The sequence below is a fragment of the Antechinus flavipes genome, chromosome 4 (genome assembly GCF_016432865.1).
Source record: "Antechinus flavipes isolate AdamAnt ecotype Samford, QLD, Australia chromosome 4, AdamAnt_v2, whole genome shotgun sequence".
In the NCBI taxonomy this organism is placed as follows: Eukaryota; Metazoa; Chordata; class Mammalia; order Dasyuromorphia; family Dasyuridae; genus Antechinus; species Antechinus flavipes.
In genome coordinates, this window is record NC_067401.1 from 285,122,762 (window position 1) to 285,141,032 (window position 18,271).

The 18,271-nt window shown below is 34.8% G+C and overlaps 1 protein-coding gene across 2 annotated transcripts in view; it reads right to left on the minus strand.

Annotated features, from left to right (window-relative positions):
* SCML4 (Scm polycomb group protein like 4) overlaps positions 1 to 18,271 on the minus strand; it is a 179,779-nt gene that overhangs the window by 82,885 nt on the left and 78,623 nt on the right. For both annotated transcript variants that reach the window (XM_051997487.1, XM_051997489.1), the window contains exon 2: positions 7,731 to 7,945. In XM_051997487.1, the coding sequence (XP_051853447.1) occupies positions 7,731 to 7,895 (165 nt within the window). In that variant the 5' untranslated portion in view covers positions 7,896 to 7,945. The remainder of the gene's footprint in view (positions 1 to 7,730; positions 7,946 to 18,271) is intronic.

An 18,271-nucleotide genomic window follows, 5' to 3' on the forward strand; every position in this document is an offset into this window, starting at 1 on the left:
GCATTAGCTAGGAAAAATCCAGATTTAAAGCAATAATTAAATAATAAGGAATAATTGAACAAAAAAAGGACTTATGATTTAAACCTTCACCCTTTCAAACAAAAAAAAATGAGAATGGAGAAGGAAAGGAGACAATTCACCAACATCTTGCATTTCCTCAGAAAAGATTAATCTCTGCCTTTCTAGAAAGCTTGTTAATTAAGGGGAGCTGAAAGTAAAAGCTTCCCATAGCTTCATGCTCAAAATTAGGCTTCATGAAAAAATCCTCCCATTTTGCTGCTGTATCTCCACTCTCTCCAATCTTCTCTCACTCTCACTCACTCCTACCCTGTGCAAAGAGACTAATTCCAAATTTTCCAGGCTCCTTCAGCCCAGACATCATGATGGTTTAGCTTCTTTGCAGACCTAGAACTACAATTACCAGAAGCTTGTGCAGCTATTGGTTCAGAACAGAACTACAAGTATTTGTTGAATGAATGAAAGAATGTGAACTGAGAAAAGAGATAACTTCATCTGTGTAAATCATATAATCTCTGTATTTCTAAGCATCCATATTTTTGTTAAGGACACCATCATCCTAGGGACAGCTGGTAGCTCAGTGGATAGAGCACAGGACTTGGATCCAGAATGACTTGAGTTCATATTTGATCCCAGACACTTATTAGCTGAATGGATCTAGAAAAATCATTTAACACTTGTTTGCCTCAGTTTCCTCATCTGAAAAATAAGCTAGAGAGGGAAATAGTAAATTACACCAATATGTTTTCCAGGAAAACCCTAAATGAGGTTAAGAAGGGCTGGACATGACTGAAATGACTGAATAGCAACCATCATTCTTCCAGGATCCTTCCTAAGTTCGCAGCTTTACATTATTCTCAATTTTTCACTCTCCATCTCACATAATCAATGAAATACTCAATTTTATTGTTTCCACTGATACATATTCTCTTGGATTTGACTCCTCACTTCTCAAAGCCTTAGTTCAGGCCTTCATTACCTTTTACCTGGACTATTGCAATAGCTTCCTATTTTGTCTCCCTGCTTTTTGTTTCTCCCCATTTCAATCTGTCTTCCATATTGTTGCCAAAACAATTTTTCTTGAGCAAAAGATCTAGTAATATCTCAGTAGCGAACTCCTTATTGTTGTTGAGTCATTTTTAATCATTTGTAGTTTTTGACAAAGATATGATAACAGTTTGCCATTTCTTTCTCCTCCTCATTTTACAGATTAGGAAACTGAGGCAAATAGGGTTAAGTGATTACCCAGGATTACATAGTTGCTAAGTGTCTGAGGCTGTATTTAAATTCAAGTAGCTAACTCTTCCCAAGTTTAGTCCTCGAACTTTATCCACTGTGTAACCTACTTACTGTCTCTAAAATCAAATATAACTTCCTACAACTAGAATTAAAGCCCTCTATAATAAAGTCCCAACCTATCATGTTGACCTTATTATATGTCACTCCTCTTCACAAATCATATGTCTAGCCATACTGGCCTTGCTTCCTTGGGGAAGACATTCCATCTCTGTTCCCTTGTACTAATCTTCCTCAATAACAGGAATGTATCTCTTTTTATCTCCCAAACTCAGAATCTCTTACTTCTCCAGTCTCAAATAAGACTTCATATGAATCTTTTCCTCTTCCTCAGATGCAAATGTCCTCCCTCTCCAAAACACCACATATTTATCTTTTCTGTATAAAAATAATGGATAAATGTAATCTCCCTGAAAAATGGAAACCCCAAGGACATGAATTGCTTCTTTTGTGTCTTTGTTATTTGCCAAGGACAAATAATAGGCACTTAATAAATGCTTGTTGATTGGTTTGATTTTTTCTTGGGCTGGAAAAAGATTGTACTACCAACTTATACCAGATACCATTTTGTTATAACAATCATGATAAGAAACAATCACTTACTTTTCTAGAGGACTTTAAGGTTTACAAAGCACTTTCCTTAAAACGATCTTACAGGTGCAGCTACATGACACAGTAGATAGAGCACTGGCCAAGTCAAGAGGACCTGAGTTCAAATTCAACTTCAGACACTTGACTTACTAGCTGTGTGATTTTCAACAAGTCACAACTACAGCTGCCATTCTAAAAAAATTAAGTAACAATCCTATGAGGTACATGATGTAAGTTTTATTATCCTCATTTTGCATATGGGGATAACAATGCTCAGCAACTATGTGGCAGAGTGGATAGAATATGAAATCTAGAGTGAATTCAAAACTTGCCTTAGATACTTATTAGCTTGATTCAGGGAAAGTCACTTAAACTCTGTTTTATCTTTTAAATGATAATAATAACTGTATTTATGCCTAGGGTCATTGTGAGGGTCAAATAAGTTAATATGTTTTTTTTAAAAACTCAAAGTATTATTAGAATGACAACTGTCATTGTCATCAATATTGTTATGTTATTACAGATCAGAAGACTGAGGCATTAAGCTAACTTCCTCATAGTAATCAAGCTTAGATTTCAGTATAGAGCATCTAGATCCTAAGGCCAAGATTTCTCACCCCAGATAAAAGAGAACTTGGAAAGGTGGGAAGATATAACTGGCACAAATCCATCACTAGATAAAGGCCTCTGTAATATCATCTGTGTAGGCAAAAAGGATAACACACTATTTTTTAATTTCTTCAGCAGGAGAAGAACTCAAGAAGAGGGAAAAAATAAACTTGCCAAAATACAATTCTTAAAAAAAAAAAACACCTAATAGACCTGCCAGGAGTAGGCTAATCACTATACATAGTATCTCAGAGGAAAAAAAAAAGGGCTATAGATGAAGTGGATTGCACACCAAAGAAGACAGACTATTCCCTAATTACTCCCACCCTCCACTCCTGCCCTCTTAAAAATCATAATGAATTTAAATTTGGGCTGCAAATTACCACTTTGCTAAAATTCAAAAAAAAACTTTTTTGCCCATCTGTTCTGTAATAACTCACATGTCGCTATAAGAAATTTGGGCTTTGGAGAGGTGTGATATGAGTACTGAATATGAAGTCAGAATGATAAGATTTACATTCTGCTTCTGATTCACCTGTGTGGCTTTGGGCAAATTATGAACTTCTCTGGTCCACATTTTCGTCGTTTATAAAGCATAGAGACTGGACTAAATAGTCTCTTAAGATCCCTTTCAGTTTTAAATGTATCTATGATCATGAGATCAGGAGAATTGGGGTCCACTCCTAGGTCCTATGCAGGGACATATTAATATATGTTTAACAATCAGCTCTTTGAAAAAAAATGTATGCAGAAACACCGTTATTAATGTTTTCTCCATCATTTTCTTAAGTCTATTGTTCATCAAAATAATAAATTTTGATCTGATTTGAAACATCTGCTGATTTCTGGTTTGTAAGTGTTAAAACTGAAATTTTAACAATTTAATAATTGATTCTTAGGCATCAGTATAAGCCATACAAAAGATAACAGAAATATAAAAAAAATTTGGAAAAATTGAAGCAAGAAAGTGAAATCAGTGTTTAGACAATTTTCAATTTTTCAATTTTCAGACAATAAGATCCTAGATTCCCAAGGTCATAACTAGTCAATTTGTCCAAGAACCTCATTTCTTTTAAGGCTGAAATTGAGAAAAAAAAAACGTAAAATAGTTTCCACCATCTTGAATAGAAGTAGAAGGGTCACACACTTTCTACTATCCTATACCCCATGTTCACTGTGTCAAAAGGAACAGGAGGATTGGACTGAAGCTATGGTTCAAATAGTATAAGGAATTGCCAGGTGAGGAAACTCTCTTTACTAATAAAAGTCAGTGCCTTCTCTGACATTTCACAGTTCACAGTTTGCGAATGGGAATGAAATCTCAGTGGTTTGCTCCATAGATAAAAAAGAATATCTAATATAACATACTCAATAAATAGTCATGTGACTTCTGTTTAAAGACCTTTTATTTTGATTGTTAGCATCCCTTGCCAGACTCAGCTCAGTCTGAGCATTATTATTCCTAACTAATAATCCTAAAAATTTGTCTGGAACACAGAAACATGTCATAAAGACAGCTTATGTCAGAGGGAGGCCTTGATCCCAGGCTAAAAATCATGTTGCACTTCCCAAGATACCAAAATAAGTGCACGTAACTAATACTTGGTCTTTTATATATCATCCTTTTTTAAAAACAGTTCTGGGGCTGCCAGAAACAAGAGTTGCAGTTTTCTTAATTGGAATAAAAAACTATTGTTGAAGTTCTATTGAAAATCCCACAAATTAATTCAAAAGATAGATAGCAATTTCATTAACCAGAATGTTCCTATACTTTTTGCTTTAGGGAAAAGAAGCAACTGAAAAGAAGATAAGCTTTTTTTCTAAAATTCATATCCTAGCCCAACCACCTTTCAATGCACAATAGAAAGATTTTTAAACAGATGTTGCAAAGAAAAGGTCCAATAAATGAAGTAATTAGGACAAGGGGGAGGGTAAACTATATGCCTTCAATACATAAAAAGCCTCAGAAACCACCAAGGTAAATGTATACAGATCAGTACAATGAATAATGTTTATAAGAATGACTGGATCAATAAGAAAATGTTTAATTATGCTATGAATGCTCTGTTTAAGGTGTTAGGGAGGGATATAATGCATTTTAGACAGATTACCATCCAAAATAATTAATGGGAGGGGTGAGTTTGTTCACATCTGGATTCTGGGCATTGTTCCAAAGAACTGAGGTTGCCCAATAGGTGACATCTGGGAAAGTGAGGAGTCACTATATAATTTTCTTGCCAGGGGTCTTAAGCTTTTCAATTGCACAGAATTCTTCTCCCCAGGACTAAAAAAGAAAATGATCCATTTATTTGAAAAAAAAAAAAAAAACCTTAGAACACGAGCCCCACCACCAGTCATCATAAATGACTTGCATCTTTGTATATGAGGCAAACCTGGATTTACATAGAAGAATCCAGAGTAATAGTGCTTGCTGCCCAACAAATATCATCATCATCATTATTAACATCATTGTTGTTGCTGTTGTTAAAAAAATAATAATAGCTAGCATTTGTATAGCATTTTAAGGTTTGCAAAGCACCATGTTACTGCATTTGATCCCAAAGTCTGACTATATGGGAATGACTAGCCTTCTTTGTAAAGATGAGCACCTAGACCACCCCAGTCTCAGAAGCTCTCTTCTTCACCCAAAATGCCCCCAACAATGAAAACTCATGTTAACTACCTCCCAAGTGGAACTAAAATGTGAAACACAGTGAAAAGGCCAGCTGGCTGTATGGTGGTACAGCCAGGATGAGTGAAAATGGTGGTTTTTAAAAAGAAAGAAAATCATGCAGTTGGGCTCAAGCTAGGGAGCGAATTTTCATTTTCTTGGTTGTGATAAAGCATATCTTTGTTGTCATTTTTTATTTATGGGCCACAGCTCCCAAGGATATAGGAGGAGCCAGTTTTACAGCTTTTCTTCCAGTCCCTGGATTTGCTCCCTGGATCAATAAATAGTCTGTTCTGCTCCAAGCATGCAGGTAGGATAGTCAGACCTCAGCACTGTTAAGGAAGGGAGCTGGGTAACAACAAGATTATGTGATGATCATGATGGACTTGACTCTTTTCAACAATGTGGTGATTCAAGGCAATTTCAATAGACTTGTGATGGAAAATGCCATCCACATAGACTGAATGTGAATCAAAGCATAGTATTTTCACCTTTTTGTTGTTGTTATTGTTTATTTGCTTATTTTTTTTCTTTCTCATGTTTTTCTTTTCTTTTTTGATCTGATTTTTCTTGCACCACATGATAAATATGGAAATATGTTTAGAAGAATTTCATATGTTTAACTTATATCAGGTTGTTTCCTGTCTGAGGAAGGAGGGAAAGAAAAGAGAAAAATATGGAACACAAAGTTTTGCAGAGGTAAATGTTGAAAACTATTTTGCATATATTTAGAAAAGTAAAATACTATTGGGAAAAAAGAAAGAGATCTAGGAGGAATGATATCAATTTGATATCAGCTCTGAAAGAGTACCTTTACCCAATAAGAAAGAAGTTACCCAGTCCAAGAAAAATCATCAAGAGTCTGAAGGCAAATTTATCTCATCAGACAACTGAATTCAAAAATTCATAAATAACCCTTAAATAACTTTGAGTGACCTCTATTTGCATGTGTATATGCATGTGTGTATAAAGATATACACATACACACACACACACACACACACACATTTTTTTTCTATATTGTTTTTACTTTTCTCTGCATTTATTTCCTTAAGAATCAAAGGGGACAAGGTTGAATTCATTTCAGGCTTTCCAGAGGCTTTGTCTTTCTGCAAACCTGAAATAATTTCCATACATTTTCCTAAATCTATGGAAGTTAATTGGAAATTTGCATTTGGTAGAGTGTTCAAATCTCAAGATGGATACCTAAGGCTTTCCTTCTCTCCAGACAAAAGAAAGCTTCTGAATTGAATCTACCTGAAGTGGAAAATGTTCAGGAATGGTCAGTATGATGGTCTTTTTTTTTTTTGGAGAGACTCTTAGAAATACTTGGCTCTCATCTCAGAATGGAAGAAGACCATCCCTGGTTTAGAGTTTGTTTATATGACTGAGATTACATCAGAGAATTTGGTTCTTTCTCCACTTCCAAATCACTGGGAATTCATCAAAGAGAAGCCAAGCCTGACATCAGAGTTTCCTTTATGCAAGTAGGAAGTTGTGAATTAATGAGCTATGTTTTCCTCATGGGGTCCCTGTTTGAGCTGAGTTTGGGAAAACTCTTCTATATTCCTTGACATTGCCTTGATAGTATTATTTATTTAACTGTCTGAGAGACATCATCTGCTTCTACTCAAATAAATGACAAAGGCATTTTGGATGATGGCTTTGAAAAAGCTCCTGTAAGAAGTCAGGTAATGGTCTCTTGCTTGAAAGGCTAATTTAGGTGATGGTTTTAGAAACATGGATTTAAATGTTTGCCTCAAAATCTTCTCTATTCTGATCTTACCTTGTCTATTATTAATTCAGTTTCCCTACTCCCAAAATTGGTTTGATTATATTGATGCTATAAGAAATAAAGTGTTAAACATAGAATAAGAAGCCTTGGTTTCATACTTCATCTTACACATTTAGAAGCTGTTGTCTCCCTGAGCAAGATTCATTCCCCAAGTCTGTTTCCTAGTATATAAAATGGAAATAATAATAATAATAATAAGAGTACCTTAGAACAGGACTGCTGCAAGGATCAAATAAAATAAGCAGCATTATTATTCTCAAAGCAACATATAGATTATTGTTATTGAATTGTTTCAGTCATGTCTGACTGATTGTTATCCCATTTGGAGTTTTCTTGGCAAAGATACTGGAGTGATTTGCCATGCCTGATCCAGTTCATTTCACAGGTGAAAAAATTGAGTGTCTTGCCTAGGGTCACACAACTAATAAGTGTCTGAGGACAGATTTGAACTTACAAAGTTAAAAAACTTACAAAGATAAATCTTTATGACTCCAAATCCAGTAATTTATCCACTGTACCATTTAATTGACATATAGAAAGGAGCTACTATTTTTGTTACACATTAAGCAGGCATGCTGTAACAATGAGATATGGTGATAACATAGCATTGAGAACAAATTCTTATTCTCTCTTTTGCAAACTCTACATGGCCTGCTCCACCTTTCACTGTGTATCACATTTTAATTCCACTCTGATGCTAATTGTGTCCATCTAAGACAACCTCAGAATAAAGATGCATTGGAAACATACCTTGTGCCCAGGTTTTCGGCCTCTTTTCTTTGGGATCTTCACAACTGGTAAGGAACAGGCAGAAGAAGAGTAAAGGTTGTGGACTGCCATTTTCATAGGTGCCGAGTGAAGTGGGGGTCTGCCTCGTTTTCTCCCTGCTATCCTTGGAGACTGCATTTCAGCCATTACCAGTCTTCTAAGCAGTGATGACAGATTATTGATATGCAGAGGAGGTGCTAGGAATCAGTTCAGACACAAAACAAAAACAAAAACACAATTTGTTTGGTTGGAAGAAAATAGGAATAAAAATTACAAGAAAAATAGCTCCGTTTCTTTTAGCCTTTCTGGGACACCAACCATGTAATGGAAAGGAAAATAAAATCAGACTGAGGCATTATTAACTTTTAAAATGCTTATGGATAAAGGGAAGTTATTGATCCCATTGGGCTGCTCATAAGGTTTAATGATCCTCCTAGATTTCTCAGGGAATTACTGGTTCCATGGTAGGATTTTAAGAAAAGCAAAGCACAATGATCTTGGACTACAGTAAAATCTAGTAGGACAATCATTACCCAAGCCTGAGAAATCACTATTGGTTCCCACTTCCAGCTACAACTGTCTTGGGGAGGGAAAAGAAGCATAATTATTGCCAAAATAGCTCAAATAACCAACAGACTTGAGTTTACTATATACTTCCTAATATCTAAGGCTTTCCTTTGGAAGTATTATATCCCTGTTCACCTCCTCCAAAAGTAGGAAGGATATATAATGATCCCAAGACCCAATATACCCTATGGAGTGGATAGGGAATGTAACACCTATATTTCTATAGAAATGAGAAACTCCAGCAGATACTATCTCAGGGTTCACCAGTTGGTGATATGCTTAAAGGTGAATGTTGAAGATTGTTTTTTGAAGACTTCTGGGGGAAACAAGTTAGAAGCTGGAAGGAGTGACCATTTTTTCAGTTGTTAACAGTGGGAAAAGGAGAGAAGAGGAAAGCTTGCAAAGAGCTTCACATTGTTTCATTGAAGGCTCACAATAATCCCATGAGTTAAGTGTTATTAATACTTTGATTCTCCTTTTATAGCAGAAGTTCAGAGCAGTTCTCTTAATTTCATATGGTCACATAGTTAGTAGGACTCAGAGACAGGATTTTTATCCAGATGTTCCTAACTCCAAGTCTGGTATCCTTTCCACTATGCTATGGTGTCTCAAATGCTATGAGTCCTGTATTTCTCAGATGGCTCTTTTGTCAAAATTCATTCTGTTCAGGGTTCAAAATTTTGAGAACTAGTTGCTCAAGGAAGCAATTCCAACTGCCTAATTAGAATTAATAATTCAAAAACTTTCCCATATGAACTTTCAAGTGACCTATATCCAAACTATTTCCAACATACACACTTATCCAGGAATCACCAAGGATTCCTTGTAATCAATATGTGCCCTTTTAAATGTTACCAGAAAGGACCCCACTGATTTCAGTTAATATATACTGATATTTTGGTGAAAGCTATAGCTTCCTATCGACCTGTACTTTGGCTACTTCATGAATGAGGAAGTTGTATTGTTGCCCACAGGGGAGCCAATATTGTCCATATGGACAATAAAAATTCAGGAGAGTTGATACACTGTGCCCAAAGGTGAAACTAAATAATAGGTGCCAAGTTTATGATCCATACAAGGAGGATTCCGATTCCAAATAAGCTGGGTTTAGATATGCCAACAGGGGAAAAATGGAAGGCTACCAAGCAAGTCAGGGAAATATCTGCCTGAATGAAGCAAAGGGGGTTATCACATGAGGAGGAATGAATGAATGAATGAGTTAATAAACAGAGAAAATATTTATTTAGTGCGTATGATTTACCAGACATCTCAGAAGGTGTTAGAGATACTAATAAAAAAGTGAGACGGTACCTGTCCTCAAAAAGTTTACCTCCAATGCTAGCAAACATTTTAAAAACTGATAATGCTAGATTATGAGTCCAATTTTTGGAATGCTAAAACAAAAGCAGGAGGATCCCTTTATTCCTTTACATATAATCCTTACCTAGGACTATATATATACCAAGCAATCAACAAGCATTGATTTAGCAGCAAAATATTGTATGTTAGGTATTGTGCTATCCTCTGAAGATTCAAAGATTAAGCAATCTCAACCCTCAAGAAGCTTCCGTCTATGGAGGAGACAAGATGTACATTTATAATTGTAGTAGGCAGAGTTTATTAGGAGATTCCTGGTTGAATTGACTCTTCTCTGTAAATTAGTTGAAATCAGAACATAAGAAGAGAAATAAAAGAGACATGTAGTTATTCAACATGTAACAAAGATGTAAGTAAAGGTATGAAGTCTTCAGTCAAGTGTAATGGGGCAACTAAGTGCCACAATGGATAGAGCCATAGAAATTCATCTTCCCAAGTTCAAATACAGCCTCAGATGCTTATTAGATGTGTGACCTTAAGCAAGTCATTTAATCTAGAGTGCCCCAGTTCTCTCATCTATAAAATGAGTTGAAGAAGGAAATGGCAAGTCACTCCAATATCCTTGACAAGAAATCCCCAAATGGGATCACAAAGAGTTGGATGTGACTGAACAACTGGCAGATGTTGGCTTGCTAAGGCTTGGTCACCTCCCCACTCACAATTGCAGCAGGCTTTTTTAAAAAGTAAGATAAGATCATTGGGTGATCAATGTAAGTAAGAGAGCTCTGAAGAGCACAGTTCCTTGCAGTTAGAGTTGAAGAAATCAGCTCTTTCTCTTTCTTCTTTTACTTCTACCAGAAAATGGCCAAAGGATTTCCTCTCTTTTCTACATCTCCATCACCAATGATGTTTTGCAGGAGTAACTAGCTTCCTGTCCTGGAGGAGAAACAGTAGGGAACAGGGCCAATGAGAACCAATTCAAGAGACTGCTTTAAGGGGTGTGACCCTTGGTAACAGAGAAGAGAAGCAAATATGGATTTAAAGAGAAGTAGCTCCAGAAAACCCAAGTGAGCAACCATGAGAAGGGAAAGTACATAGAGGTTCTACAGTGTTGGAGGCAAAAAATACCTTGATCATATATGTTCCCTGCTTGTGTGCTTCCATCAGTATTCTCTATGGATGAACTCATTCTTCACACTGATATCATTTAAAATTTTAGACCAGATTTATGGGAGTAGGGTTTGAGTAGAGCAGAATGCTTTATAATTACTGTTACTCTTCCGACTCAGGAAATGTTTTCCAGTGCCTTCTGATTGATCATTAAAGGCAAATGCACTGGTAAGGGCTGGTAATCTATACTTTTAAGAATGCAGACCCATAACATACCTTGAAAATGGGACCAAACTGCCTCCTTGAGACTAACTGAAACTTTCAAGGGCTAAGTTGGGGATAAAGCCCCAAGAAGCTACTATATAAATAAATACAAAATATATGCAAAATAAAGACAAGGGAATATTAAGGATTCAATCACAAATGATTTCAGGGGTTGGAGGTGGATCAGAAAAGGCTTTTATGAAGAATTTAGCATTTGATTTGAACCTTAAAGGAAAAGAGTAAGCATAAGACATAAGGGAAAAGGGAGTTTATTCAAACATGGTGGACAAAAAAAGCATAGACATGAAAATTCTGGGTGTGAGGAAAAGCAAGAAGACAAGGCTGACTGAATTATAGACCGCATGAGGGAAAATAGTGTGTAATAAATCTGGAGAGCTAATTTGGAATCAGATTGCAGAAGACTTTAAATGCCAACTAGAGGAGTTTGTACTAGCAGCTAGAAACCATAGCATTTGATGTCTAGATACATAGAAGTTTAAATATCTATGCAATATAATATATAATTATGTATTATATATAATATGAGTATTCTCATATTATATGAAGGCCTTTAAATGTGAAACAAAGGAATCTTTACTGGCTCCTAGAAACAAGAGACTCTGATACCTGAATCCATATGTGTAAATTATAATTATATCTACATATTATGTGCATATACATATGGATATGAGCATCAGACATACAGTGTTGGTATACATATAGATATTTATTTATACACAAATAAAGTTGATTTCTGCCAATACAAAAACAAAATCTACATGGATGCATATTTACCTTCAGAGAGGCAGTCTGGTATAAGAAATGGAGTGCTGACTTGATGTCAGTAAAACTTGAATTTGAATCCTGCCTTCTCTACTTTCTAGTTGTGTGACTGGGCAATTCATTTAAACACTCTGAGCCTCAAATTCACTATCTGGAAGATAGTGGCTACACCACAGAATTGTTATGAGGATTAAATTCTGTAATGGACATAAAGGACTTTGAAAACCATAAATCATTATATAAATGTAAATTGATATCATATATAATAGTATATTATTGAATAATTATATATTTAAATATTGTTGTTATTGTTGTTCAATCTTTTTTCACTCATGTCTGAATTTTGGGTTTTCTTAGCAAAGATACTGGAATAGTTTGTAATTTCTTTTCTCCAGCTCATTTTACAGGTAAGGAAATTAAAATAATAGGGTTAAGTGACTTGCCAGGATCACACAACTAGAGAGTACGTGAGACCAGATTTGAACTCAAATCTTCCTGATTCTGGGCCTGGTGCACTATCAGTTAAGTCACCCAACTATCCATTAATATATCATGCAACATAATTATATAACTCTATTTCTATACAACATCTAATATTATGTACATATAATATATCTAATATATGTGTATAGATGCATGTATATAAGTTTGCATTTATATATAATTATTATAAATAATATAATCTATATATGTGTATAGATAGACATATGCATATAGAGTAACATAATTATATAATTCTATTTCTATACTATATTTAATACTATCTATATATAATATACCTAATAAATGTGTATAGGTGCATGTATACAAGTTCACATTTATATATAATTATTATATATAATATAATGTATATGTTTATAGACATATATAGATATACATAGATTTTTGTTTAGATATTTTATAAATATATACATAGAAGTACATATATAAGTATATATATGCATTTTAGTTGCTTTATAAACATATACATAGAAATACATAAATACATGCAGATGTGTATAAGTATATATGCATATATACATGTGTTTAGTTGTTCTATAAACATACAGATAGAAATACATAAATATGTACATATGTATACATGCATATGTGCTCATATGTGCACATATGTTTACTTGATTTCTAAACATCCATGGAAACACATAAATACATGCATGTATAAATTACTGCAATATATGCATGTATAAGTATATTGTGCATGTATGCATGCATATGTGCATGTGTTTTGTTATTTTATAAATATGTGAAAATGTATAAATATATGCATATGTGTATATTGCATATATACATATACATACACATACATACATGAACATGGCAATGTGGAATAATGAAGAAAGAGTTGGCCTTGGAGGCAGGAAGACTTGAGCTAGAATATTGCCTCTTATATACATACATACATACATACATACATACATATGTATATATATATTTTCTGAGTGATCCAAGCCAATTCAGTTGACCTTTCAGTGACACATTCAATACTATAAATTGCAGAAAAACTTACAAATTACTTGGGTAGAAATCATTCAATGAAAGCTCCCCATAGCATAAAAATCATAATCATACTCTATCCCAGTTCTTCCTATCATATATACATTATGTATATATATATATATATACAAGCTTGTACATTTACATATACATATTTCAATATTTCTAAATACCTGTGAGCTTATGAGTGGGTTCTCCTTATCACCAGAGGGAGGGTTGTCCCTCCACCATTACATTTTATAAACCCTCCTAATCCTTTCATCATTTATTAGACAATCATCATAAGTCCCTGTAACCAAAAGTAAAACCATCACTCCTTGGCCAACTTCAGGTGATGAGATGCACACATATAAATAAAATCCTTTTCCTCAGAGAACAAAAGTCAACACTTCTCTTGGTGAGATTTGATCATAAAAGAATGGGTTCTAGATGTGCTCTTGCAGCAGAATGTTAATTATATGTGTTCTGATGTTTTTTGGCTCAGAATTGTTTTTTGTCAACATCCTGTTTGGGCAGCAAGGAGATCCTAGATGTAGGAAAACCCATCTACTGAATTCAAATCTAACCTCTGTCACTTACTATCTAAGTGACCCTGGGCAAGTCCCTTAACCCTGTTTATCTCAGTTTCCTCATCTATAAAATGACCTGAAGATGGAAATGGCAAACCACTCAAGTATCTTTGCTAAGAAAATCCCAAATGGGGTCATGGAGAATCAGTCATGACTTAAAAAGATTGAACAGTAACAAGGACAAGTCATCCTGTTTCTCTCTTTGCCCATGAAATGTGTTCCCCTCACTAGAGATAATTAAAGACCATAAACTTAATCACAATTCCTAATTCATCCAACCTGCCCACCTCCTGCTCCCTATCCTGACATATGTCTCTACCCTAAGCTACCACAGACATGTTTATGTTTATTTGTCCCAAAAGTTTTATCATTTTTTCCCAGAGAGGGAACTAAAGGGTGAGAAAATCAATTTGTGTTAATTAAAAACCCGTTTTATTTAAAAAAAATAAAAAACAAAGCACAAAAGCACAAGGCCACTTCTCTGGGAGGGAGTGAATAGATTCTAGCGATATTCTTTTTAGGTCAACAAAGCACAGGAAAAATTTGATACCCTAAATTTGTCTGTCTTGCTAATCCATGCACTCATAGTTCACTACTATCTCCCTTTATCCAAACACACAAAGGAATAAATTAGTGTGGTCTGAATTTCATCTAATCATGCATCTCAAGCACCATTTAAACAGGTCCCTTCTTAGGGGATAACTCACTTTTGCATATATTTTTGCTTTTCTTCTTCTTGTGAATCAGTGTATGCTCAAATATAGGATCTGAGTTTAGGCCAGGAAAGATGTCATCAAGAAAACAGAGCATAACTTAGGTAGAAAGGCTGGCCTTAGGCTTTTGTGCTTTGGTTTTTAAAATTAAATTGATTTTAATTAACATAAGTTGATTTTCTCATCCTTCCAATTCCCCCATTTGAAAAAAATTACAAAATTTGTGTAACAAATAAGCATAGATAAACAAAATAAATTTCCTCATTATCTATATGCAAAAATATGTGCTTCATTCTGTTTTCTGAATCTATTACTTTTCTGTCAGGAGATAGGTAGCAAACATATTTCATAATTGGTCCTCTATTATTATAGTTGCTCACCACATTCCTAAGTCTTTCAAAGTTGTTTGTCTTTTTTCCTTTTTTAAAAAATGGTATTGTATTTTTTCCAAATATGTATAGTTTTCAACATTCATTTTTGTGAAAATTTATATTTCAAATTTTTCTCCCTCCCTCTCTTACCTCTACTCTCTCCAAAACAGCAACCAATTTAATATAGATTAAATATGTGCAATTCTTTAAAATATATTTTTATATTTGTCATATGCAAGAAAAATCAGATCAAAAGGAAAAAACCACTAGAAAGAAAAAAAAAGCAAACAAACAATAAAAAAGGTGAAAATATTATGCTTCAGTATACATTGTTTCCATTGTTCTCTCTCTGATTCAGATGGCACTTTCCATCCCAAGTCTAATGGAATTGCCTTGAATCACCTCATTTTTGAAAAGAGTCAGTCCATGACAATTGATCATCACACAATCTTGTTGGTACAGTATACAATCTTGTCTTGGTTCTGCTCACTTCCCTCAGCATCAGTTCACGCAAGTGAAAGTTTTTTTTTTTTTTCAGAATCAGTCTTCTCATCATTTCTTATAAATTCATATACCATAAATTATTTAGCCATTCCCCAACTGATTTCCACTCCATTTCCAGTTCCTTGCCACAACAAAAAGAGCTGCTACAGACATTTTTGCACATATATGTCCTTTCCCTTCTTTTATGATTTCTTTCGGATACAGACAAATAGAGACACTGCTGGATCAAAGGGTAGGAATGCATAATTTCATAGTTCTTTAGACCTAGTTCCAAATTGCTCTCCAGAATGATTGGATCATTTCACAACTCGATCAACAATGCATTAATATCCCAGTTTTCCCACATCCCTTCCAACATTTATCATTATCTTTTCCTGTCATCTTAGCTAATCTGTTATGATGTAGTACCTCAGAATTGTCTTAATTTGCATTTCTCTAATCAACAGTGATTTGGATATTTTTTCATATTACTAGAAATGGCTTTAATTTCTTCATCTGAAAAATGTCCATATCTCTTGACAATTTATGAATTAAGGAATGCCTTATATTTTCAGAAAGTTATCTGTCTTTACAACATTGTTATGATATAAATTTTTCTCCTGGTTCTACTCACTTCAGCCTGTGTCAGTTTCCAGGTTTCTCTGAAACCATTATCTTTTTCAATTCTTGACACAGCAATATCTTATTACTTTCATATGACATAACTTGTTTAACCATTCCTGAGTAGGGCATGTCCAATTCTTTGCTTCTTGTTGCTCTTCCTCCAATCTGGAAGAGGACCAATGATATCAATAGAGTGATGACTTGACTTGTAAGTAAATTGGATTTAAATGAGGAAAGCTATGCAAAATCATCTGCTTCACTCTCTCCTCCAAAGTCATCTGAGTCCAATGACAAGACATAGGTCAGTGAGACTGGTAATGGCCTTGGATGCAGGGGAAAACCTTGAATTTTATAAGGCTGGGACTTTCCCAGTTCTTAGTCTATACTCATTCAGTGATTAAAGGCTAGATAAGAAAAGATGGGGGGGGGGAGGGGGGAGATGGCCTACTTTGCCTTCACAGAAGAATCAATCTAGAAAGGAAAGATCCTTAAAGTTTTTGGTCAGAACAGAAATGACTGTGATTTACATTCACTCTGAGCTATTAAAACCTAAACAACGAGTAAATAGGGCTTGTAGGGGATGTTGACAAATTTCTTTGCTACAACAAAAAAGAACTGCTGTTGAATATCTTCATACATAGGCATTGGTTTTATATTTTGTAACAATGGTTATTTCCCTGGAGCTTACATGAGGAATGAACTGGACTCTGGCCATTTCTTGTGATGTGTTCTGTGGCCAATTAGGCTTTGTGAAGTAACCTGGAAGCAGCTGACTTGTGCAATGGTTTAAAAATGCATCTAACTTGGCTCTTTTCAACAATAGCAATTCCAATAGATTTGTGATGGAAAAAGCCATCTGTATCCAGAGAGAAAACTATGGAGACTGAATGTGGATCAAAGTATAGTATTTTAACCATTTTGTTGTTTGTTTGCTTGTTTTTTCTTTCTCATCTTTTTTCCCCTTTTGATCTGATTTTTCTTGTGCAACATGATGAATATCAAAATATGTTTAGAATAATTGCAGAAGAAATGTTTAACCTATGCTGGATTGCTTGCTGTCTGTGAAGAGGCTAGGGGGAAGAGAAGAAGAAAAAAACATAAGATTTTGGAAAGGTGAACACTGAAAACTATTTTTGCATGTGTTTGGAAAAATAAAAGGCTATTTTTTAAAATGGACCTATAATCCCAAAGATCTGAATTCAAATCCAACTTTAATTGTGTGAATCTGAGCAGATAATATAACCTCTCTTTATTTCAGTTTTCTCAGCTGTAAGATGTGGATAATAATAAAACCTACCTCCTGAGGTTGTTGTGATGATAGAATGATGTAATATATGTAAGGTACTTTGCAAACCTTAAATCACTATGTAAATATTAGCTATCACATTATTATTTCCTAAGTACACATCACATAGTATCAGAGACAGAAGGAGCAGGAGACTCTTGGCAAATGCACACCAGTATGCTAACCAAGTCTTTCTATTGGGTGAGGAATGGCAAATTATCTGCAACCTGACCCTAGCTGAGGTCTGGCATCATGATAAGAAAAATAGGTAATCCAAGAAACATTGATCCCATTCTGCCTTTGGAAATATGTGCAGGTCAAGGGAGGAGAAGAAAATGGTTTTCTGTCACTCCCACAAATCCTGAGGACACTCAGCTCAGCACAGAGAATTCCAAAGAGCATCTTCTCAGTCTAGAAAAACAGTGGGAGTTGGGAAGATGCAGATTTGACTTTTACCTCAGACACTTACTAACTTTGTGACTTTGGAAAAGTCATTTAACACATCTAAGCCTCTATTTCTTTATTTTAAGCTGGAGAAAATAATGGCATCTATTATAAAAACTGGTTATAAGGAGCAAATGATGTAATGTGTGCAAAACACTTTCCAAATAATAATCTTAAAATCATTTCCCTTCTCCAGCTACTTTGAATTGATTTAACTCACTGATCTCCCTTGTGTTCCAAAAACATAATCTTTAATAAGATTGTGCCTCATACAACATTGAAACATGTTTATATATCATATGTTTATAACATGTTAGTTGGGGTCCTGCAGATAACATTCTTCCCTGAGCTAAGATGCAGGTGGAAATTTTTGCCCAAATTAGGATGCATGTATCCTCTTATAGAAATCCCATATCAATTCCTTGAGGTCTAGAACAAGTCTCACTTCCTCTGTGAAATCTTAGTCAAATGCTCCAGCCCACATGGCAAACCACTCTAG